The sequence below is a fragment of the Glycine soja genome, chromosome 19, assembly GCF_004193775.1.
Source record: "Glycine soja cultivar W05 chromosome 19, ASM419377v2, whole genome shotgun sequence".
In the NCBI taxonomy this organism is placed as follows: domain Eukaryota; kingdom Viridiplantae; phylum Streptophyta; class Magnoliopsida; order Fabales; family Fabaceae; genus Glycine; species Glycine soja.
The window spans coordinates 6733876-6742915 of record NC_041020.1 but is presented as its reverse complement, the minus strand read 5'-3'; the positions used below and the strand labels follow the sequence as shown (position 1 = coordinate 6742915).

Genomic DNA, 9040 nt, shown 5'->3' with positions numbered 1-9040 from the left:
AGAGTTATTAGTGCAAATATGCCCTTACCCTATTCAGGTTGTACTTTTTAAAGATAACTTACACACTAACTGTTTTATTTTTCTTGATAGGCAACTTGAACACTAATCCTAACAACAAACAAGAAACACCTAAATATCCGACAAATATTAGTTTTTTTAGAATGTTAACTTTGTTAGTGGAACAGATTGAACTCACAATATTTTCTTCTTCTCCCAAAGATATCAAGCGTTCTCGTAATATGAGTACTAGAGATGCTAGCAGAATCAAATCCTTTCTTATTTATTTTTTTTTAGTGAAAAAAAAATTCGAAGCCCAAAAAGAAAGAAAAACTGTGTAACAAATCAAATTCTAGCAAAATCAGTTATTTAAATTGTTACCAAAATAATTAAGATTTAAATCGAGCAATACGTTGCAAACAGAATGCTAGAAAAAATAGGAACACCCATAACAAGCTTATGGCGGCCAACTTTGTAGGCACCATGACCTGCATTAAAAACGAACAGACTTAGAACATCAACTACTAAGGTGAATAAGAAACATGCCTGTGGGCATCAATTATTGTATAGAGTAATATATTATTGTGACAACAAGGACACGTGTGTAAGTTTTTTTCAGTTCATGAGTTTAACATTATAAGAATATCCTAGAGTAAATATAGCAATAAATAATTCACATGGAAAAAAATATGGTAACATCCATAACAAAATTGAGACAATTTTCCAGAGCCAGTGTAAGCTTTCTCTCTACATATTCTACAGAAAATAAAATCATTTTACTTTTTTAAGGGCACACGATGCAGTGATGAAAGCTAAGGCTAAAAAATCACATTTGGCATTCCTATCACATTGGCCAGTATATGTCAAAGAATACTTCAGCTAGTTTTGCCCGAGATGAAAGCATAAGACAGTTAGTAAACATAAAAGGATGGTGGTCCTAATATTAGAGCCACAAAATGGCCAAGAAATGTGGTGATTCACAAATAATTGCAGCCATATAAAATTGGGGTTTTCATCAAGAAAATATCCAAAAGAAATGAGGTGATCCTTGATGATTGTCTGGTGGTTACAACTCAGTTTGAGAGTGAGGCAGGAGAAACATACCTGGGGATACCAAATCGTGAGGGATTGTGGGGAAAAGCCTACACCATAAGCTTGAGTTGCAGCATGAGGATCATACCCAAATTATGGAAGTGTGTAAGAGTGAATGTTTAAATATACGGTTCATTTCTAAAGCAAGTTGCTTATAGCCTTATACAGTGTTGGTTATCATCTCTCAGTCTCACCCCTTCTCCTAAATCATAGCATTAAATGTTCTGATCAAATAATACAATACAATACTATATTTTGAGCCCAAAGGACTCTGCTATAACTGGCAAGTATAACAAACTATCTGGTTCAGCATTACAGTAAAAAATATACAAAAGAAAGCATACAATATTTGGAAGACAGAAAGTGAAGTTACCAAAAAGCATAATAGTAAAAGAGAGAAAGAAGGAGAAAAATAAGATAGAGAGATGCAATGGATTAGATGTATAATTCCTATTGACTAGTTCACTTCTGCCACAACAAATTGGGTTTGCTATCAAACTCTCATTTTTGTTTTCACCTTTTATTATTACTGTTATTTTGGTAAGTTGGAAACTTGAAATAAATGTAAAAAAGACAATAAACCACTAAAATATCAAGAAGATAACAACAACCAAGGGCAGAGCTAAATAGGTTTGCATCAGGGGGCCAACGGGAACAGATAACACTTTGTTTAAGGGAGCCAAACTTAACTATTTCTGCTATTATAAAAAAAAGAAAGAATAGCATGAAAAATTGTTGTTTTGGATAGTGAGGGGGATCCATAGCCCTTGTTGACATACACTTTTCCCCACTTAACAGCAACAACCAAGCTTACTTCAATGGACTCCGTGGGGCTTCATTTTCAATTAAATAATTCAAAGGTCTTTTTTAGCGGGCTTTTTCCATCGTTTTTTTTTTTTTTTGGTTTTCCTTTATCCATTTTAGCCATCTTTCATTTGATTCCATCCACTTCATTCATCTGAGGAGCCTCTACTATTCTTCTTGCATGACCAAACCAGGTCAGTTTTTGTCATCATTAAAACATAAAGATCATCACAATATAATTTTTTCTCAGTAGTGGCAACCATTACCTGAAGTGGGATAGTGCATTCATGAATAAATTTGAAGTAAATATCATTTGCTGAACCGATCAGTAGGAAGCGAGACTATTTAGCAAACACTGAATAACATCACAGCATTTTGCACAAAATCTAGCACCTTTCTTTATTTTTCAACCAAACTCGAGTATCTTCTTAATAATTCCAAAGACAAATCTTTCTCATCCTTCTTCTCCAGATGTTTCCTAATCTTTTTGTACACTGAAAAATTAGGTTTCAGACCCTTGTCCATCATCTCAGAAAGAACCTTACAGGCAAGCAGCACATTTCCATTCTTCAACTGAAGGGTAGCAAGCAAGCCGTAGTTTGCATTGCTGGAATAGCTTAGCCTATTAGCAGAACCAATCACATACTCATGTGCTTCCTCATACTTTCCTGATTCAAAATAAGACTTTATTATCGCCGCATGAGTTAAAATACTAGGTTCAATACCCTTCAAAAACATTTTATCAAGAAGCTTCAAAACCGAATCAAACTGGCGGCGCTTACACAAAAAGTTAATGAGAATATCAAAGCTATGTGCATTGGTTAAACCATAGTTTTTCTCCATAGCTTCAAGCAATTGCCATGCTTCATCAATTTTACCATTCTTGCATAGACAACTGAGTAACAAATTATAAGTACTTACATCCATATCACAACCACTTCTCTTCATCTCCTTAACCAAATCACTAACTCTTTTACAATCACCACTTTTGCACAATATCCTCATTAAGACATGATAATGCTTCACCTTCCTCCCAGCCGTTCTTATCACAAACTCGGCTATCTCAAAAGAACCCGAAAGACCAAACATCTCTATCAACAACTGAACACCACAACTTTGATACATCCCACCAACCTTATTGAACACAGCCATAACTTTCCTCACACACTCCATACTAGAAGCCTTGTCCAAACCTAAATCAAGCAAAAACCCAAAGGCCTTCATTCCCAAAAAAACTCTTCTATGGCTAAATCCACTCAAAACGGGAACCATTGCCTCATAATTCCCCAACAACCCACAGTTATTAATAAACAAGCTACCTATATCAGGATCACAACAAAGTTCAGGATCAGAACCTTTAAGAAAATCAAAGAACTGCAATGCTGACACTTTCTCACTTGCTAATATCTGAAAAATGTCAACAACTGATGCATCAGACAAAGACACGTTCATACTATTCAACTTGGACCCCAATTCATCCACATCCTCACGAATCAATGCAATGATCTGATAAAATTGCTCTGAAGTAGCATGGGGTCTACCCCAGTAAGGAGTATACGTACAAAAAGACATACGGGTATGAAAGTGTGCGTGACCATTATGAATATTAGAGCGAAAAGTGGAAGAAGACGCAAAAGGGTGTTTGGGGGTTGAGAAAAGCAAAGAACTTGACAAGTGGGGAGGTGAAAAAAAGGGTGTGGTGTTTGAGAAGAAGTGAGAGAAAAGAAAGGTAGAACAAGCAGAATGAGGAATTGAGAAGAACCTGAGATTGTTGCTGCTGATGTTTCGGATTGCCATATGAGAGAGTATTGGTGTTGTTGAAATTAAGGTTTCGATACGGCGGCGGCGGCACCGGCCACGACAACAGGCTCACACCAGCACTTCTTATGGGAATGGGAGAAGAAGATTCACTGTGAGATGAGATGAATCAAACGATTCATCAAAGTGGTGCACCGAAAACCACTTATCCACAAGGTCCACGGTAGAATTGGGCTGTGTTATTTAGTTTTAGATTGGGAACTGCTTTGTGTATCGAGCGTGTTTGCTTGTACACCTAGTAGTTTTCTAAAATACCAAAATTGTCCTTATAGGCATTTTGGGTTATAAATAGTATATATATTTTTTTCATTTCTATAGCTCTTTTTTGTTTTCGTAAAATCTTACTCTGTAATTGAAATTTGCTTTTGTTACTTTCTGTTGGTGCGCGTTTGTTGTCCTTGGCGGTGCACGTGCTTTGTTAAGGATTTATGGTGAAGTTTGGTGGTTGTTTAGTATGTTTTAAATAATATTACCAAATCAATATTTATAAAATTGTTAAAACTATTACTAACATAAAAAAATTAATTTCTATAACTCATATCGATCATCAATCCATATGAGTTTTTTTTATTTAATTTTTTAATTATTTTTTTAAATACGGATTGTTGATCCATATGAGTCATACGAATTATCAATCCGTATTTAAAGAAAAGGTGAAGGGTATTTTAGCCCTTTCACCTGTGCTGCTGGGTGTCCCAACAAAAAAGCTGGGTGTCCAAAGCAATTCCCTTTTAGATTTTGGGTCAATGATGATTGTGAACATAACTTCAGCCCAAGACTTGAAGGCTCTCCTCCTTATGTAGACTTTCCAATTGTCATAGGAAATTCCTATTCTCACTATCAATAGTGCTATTGGCACTACCAACCCTTGGGAAATCTCTCTTTTGCTCAGTACCAAATCCCTACACCCCTTCCTTCCCCTCAAACTTCTCAGTCCCCTACCCTCATTCACCACCATCGGGTGTTACCCCAACCTTGTACACCACCACCGCCTGCAACCCCAACCCCAACCCCATCCTCCACCACCACGACGCTAGATCTGGCCTCAAAGGTCATGAATTGGGCCACAAAATCCATCAATGTAATCTTAGGAGAACACTAATATAATAGTATTTATTGTGAAAATTATAAGAAAACACACAAAAAAGTTTTGGACAGTGTTGTGTTACGTGTCCCAATAAAAAAAACTTTGCATTTTTAGTTCCTTTACTTAGGGTATTAGTTAGTATTTGTCATTTTAGAAATATATTTTTTGCTAATACACATTTTGAATATTTTTTTATTGTTAGTTAAAATTATAGAAAATTGTGGGGTCTTATTTTTATTTAATGATTTTTACCTATAATTTTGTAATTTTTAATAATAGAGAGCGAATTAAAAAGTGTCATATTAAAATATGTTTTGAAGACGCTCCTCCACGAGATGATGGTGCTGTTGAAAGTAAGGTTCTGGTACCATTTAGCAAAAATTTATGTGTGTTTTCGGCTTTGGTTTAGCTTTTGATCAGTTCAGGTTTTGTTTTGGGCCCATTACTTGATGGCTTTATTTTGAGTGTTGCTAGGTGCACCCAACAAAGTTTATAAATGGCAAAAATGCCCCTAGCTTCTTTCTTCCTTAAAAATGAATTTTTTTAGAAACGCAACAAACCTCCATTTTTGTTGGTTGTGCTTTTCTCATTTTCTCTTTTTCGTGGGTTCGTTGGGAACGGTTAGGTGCGATGAAGGTGAAGGTACTGACGTTGAGCGTTGCGGTGGTCGGCGGCGGCAAACAAGATACGCAGATGGTGGTGCGACTGTCGCGGACGTACGAATCTCTTCCAGATCAAGTTGATCCGTAAGTCTATTACGGATCAAGTTGATCCGTAAGCTGCGTCACACTCTTATGGATCAAGTTGATCCGTAAGTCTCTTATTTTTGGTATTTGTTGTTTTTGAATTTTTTTTTCTTTTTTTTTCTTTTTTCTTCTTTTAAATTACTAATTTTTTGTATGGCCATTTTTTGTTTGATTTGGTTAGATGGACGAAGATGAGTGAATGTATGAAATAATGTCTGAACGAGCGAATATGGATTATGAAAATGTAGAAGCATGTGGTGCGAATGAACCACATGTTGATTGTTCAGATGCGTTCAACACTTCTCAGGTTATAATGTTAATGTTTGTCACAGATTTAATAAAATGAATACTGGTAGAAAACTTAAATTATGTGGATTTCTTTGTAGGTGTTTGAGTGCCGAGAGGATGTTTTGTGGTGGGTTCGATCCGTGACTCATGAAAACGGATTTGTGGCGGTGATTTTAAGGTCGGACACAAACACAGGTAGTAGAGGAAGGACTACGTTTGTGTTAATTGGCTGTGAAAGGAGTGGCAAGTATAGGTGTAGGAAAAAAAATTTATTAGAAGAGACACTGGGACTAGGAAATGTGGGTGTCCCTTCAAGCTTCGTTGCAAGCCAGCGGTTGGAGGAGAAGGCTGGATGGTGAAGTTGATTTGTGGAGTGCATAATCATGAATTGACCAAATCATTAGTTGGACATCCATATGCGGGGCGATTGACTAAAGCTGAAAAAACACTTATTGCTGATATGACGAAGTCCATGGTGAAGCCAAGAAACATTCTGCTAACTCTGAAGGAACACAATGCCAATAGTTGTACGACCATTAAACAGATATACAATGCAAGAAGTGCATTTCGTTCTTCCATAAGAGGAAACGATCTTGAAATGCAACATTTGATGAAGCTTCTTGAAAGTGATCAGTATATTCATTGGCACAGAATAAAGGATGAAGACGTGGTTCGTGATATCTTTTGGTGTCACCCTGATTCAGTGAAGTTAGTCAACACATGTAATTTGGTGTTTTTGATAGACAACACCTACAAAACAAACCGGTACAGACTCTCACTGCTCGATTTTGTTGGAGTGACACCAACTGAGATGACATTCTCTGTCGGTTTTATATATGTGGAGGGTGAACGCATTAATAATTTGGTATGGGCTTTACAACGCTTCCGAGGCCTTTTTTTTAAAGCGTGATGCCCTCACTGGAGTTATTGTCACTAACAGAGACCAAACATTGATGAATGCAGTGAAGGATGTATTCCCTGAATGCACAAATTTGTTGTGCAGCTTTCACATAAACAAGAATGTGAAGGCCAAATGTAAATCACTAATTGCGCAAAAAAATGCTTGGGATTATGTCATGGATTGCTGGGGATCTCTGACTGATTGTCCTTTAGAACAGTAGTTTGATGAATGCCTGAAGAAGTTCGAAATGACTTGCGCACCTTGGCCAATGTTTGTTGACTATGTCAAGGAAACATGGATAATACCACACAAGGAAAAATTTGTTTCCGCCTGGACTAATAAGGTGATGCACTTAGGAAACACAACAACAAACAGGTATGAAACTGTTCAACTATTTCTATTAATGTTGACGAATTTATGGAATTGTATTATTGTATATGTTTATTTTTATTTGTGTATTTGAAATGTAGGGTTGAATCTGCTCACTCGTCTTTAAAAAAATTGTTACAAAATAGCATTGGAGACTTATGCAGTGTGCGGGATGACATCTTTAAAAAGACTGTTACAAAATACCACATAATGAATGACGTCACATCTTTACATTGGCATTGTATAAATATCTAAAAAACATTTTTTTTAATTTGATAGAACAAAATAATAATTTTTTTAATTTATTTTTTTCTATGACCTCTACTCATGATGTCCATTTTTTGTTTAATTTATTTTTTTCTACACCCTTTTCAACTTTTTTATTTCAATTATATCTAAAGTTATATTTAAAATTACTTTTTATTAGTTGGTAAACTAAGTTAACTAGACCATTTATAATAATTTACATATACTATAACTAAGTTAACTAGACCATTTTAATAACACGTGTGTATATAGACACAAATGGAATTACAATCAATGGAAATAAATAAAACTAACATTACTAATGAAAATAAATAAAACCAACAATACTAATGAAATGTGTTCATGTACAATATTTGTATATTCATGGAATATTAATATAAAATATGTAAATAAACTACGCCTGATCCATGTGCCGCCTGCGTCTAGACCTAACATATACTAGATGGTCCTGTGTCATACTCCTGGTCATCCTGAGGCATTCTTCGATCACCTCATGTGTCGATGAGCCTGGCGTGACCACCCCTAGACTTAGATGGCGCTCCAACCTCTCAACAATCTCATCATAAACATCCTGTTAAATACAAAACAAACAGATTACACAAATTATTATGCAAATATTGAGGTAAATGACCTAAATTATTAGTATTACTTACCACTGCATGTCCAAGCTCCTCCACAGATGTCGATGATGCTCCTGGCTCCGACACGTGAGGGATATCCGTCTGCGGGACCTGAGGGACGACTCGGGGCTGCAAGGCATGACCATCAGGCAGAAGATCTGATGCATGGCCTGGTGTCATGAAAGGATGTGAGATGCGGAAGAACCAGTCCATGTAGTCACTGGCACACTGACCTGACATAGTGCACACCTTACCTACTGGAACAATATGATCCGAGTAGTGCATCCACCTGTCGTGTATATCATCATACGACACCTATGAATCGACAAGAGGAGCAGGAATGGTCTGCGTGTATCCAAACTGCCACACGACCCTCTCTGGTCGGTAATAAACAGCAACAGGCCCCCAGCGCAAGAGACCGGAATAGCATGATATGACATGGAAGTCCCGGACCGGTCGGTGTTCCCCATACGGGATTCAACAGACATCCAGAATCCGAAGTCGGTCCAGGCGCTCCCTGTACGCCGGTGTACTTATGTTCTTCACGGTCTTCTTCGTCGCAATCCACCTACACGCACGCGAGGAATCCTCATCGTATTCCTGATCAGCAGTGGAGTCCGCAACTGAGGGAAAGTGCTCGTAAATCCAGCACTACAGATGTAACATCATAATGATAAACATTAATAAAGAAAGTCTAACAAAATTTAAAGTTGAACATTGTTGAACCTCAACGAATGAAAAACATATTTGTTACCTGCAGTAGTGTGATGTAACCGCCAAGCTGTCGGTTGTGGCTGATAAAGGCATCGTTCATCTAGTCGTACATATGCACTAGAGCAGCCACTCCCCAAGCGTACCTTCCCGTCATACTAAGGTCACGAAGGGCGTCCAAGTACACAACATGCACATTGGTTGCACTCTTGTTAGCAAATAGAGTGCAATCCAGAAGATGAAGAAGATATGCGCAAGCCGCAACTGTCCAATGACCTGCCTGACAACGACACTCCTATATATCACATACCCATTGCAGGCATACGTACGGTCCACGACA

At 37.2% G+C, this 9040-nt stretch overlaps 1 protein-coding gene across 3 annotated transcripts; it reads right to left on the bottom strand.

The window, feature by feature from the left end:
- Nucleotides 1-321: 321 nt before the first annotated feature.
- On the bottom strand, nt 322-3890 carry LOC114398969 (pentatricopeptide repeat-containing protein At1g09900-like). Of its 3 annotated transcripts, none has more exons than XM_028361062.1 (3): nt 2160-3890; nt 1102-1291; nt 322-485 (listed from the first exon to the last, which is right to left on the bottom strand). In XM_028361062.1, exon 1 carries the CDS (start codon nt 3688-3690, stop codon nt 2293-2295), a length of 1398 nt encoding a protein of 465 aa, XP_028216863.1. In that variant the 5' UTR covers nt 3691-3890; the 3' UTR covers nt 322-485; nt 1102-1291; nt 2160-2292. The 3 variants fall into 3 exon arrangements, with proteins under 3 accessions (XP_028216863.1, XP_028216864.1, XP_028216861.1); XM_028361063.1 differs by having other exon boundaries at nt 1102-3300; nt 3656-3890; XM_028361060.1 differs by having other exon boundaries at nt 1102-3890.
- Nucleotides 3891-9040: the final 5150 nt, after the last annotated feature.

Bases quoted from the DNA above. Each gene is read 5' to 3' on its own strand.
- LOC114398969 (XM_028361060.1), bottom strand. From the start codon at position 3,690: ATGGCAATCCGAAACATCAGCAGCAACAATCTCAGGTTCTTCTCAATT.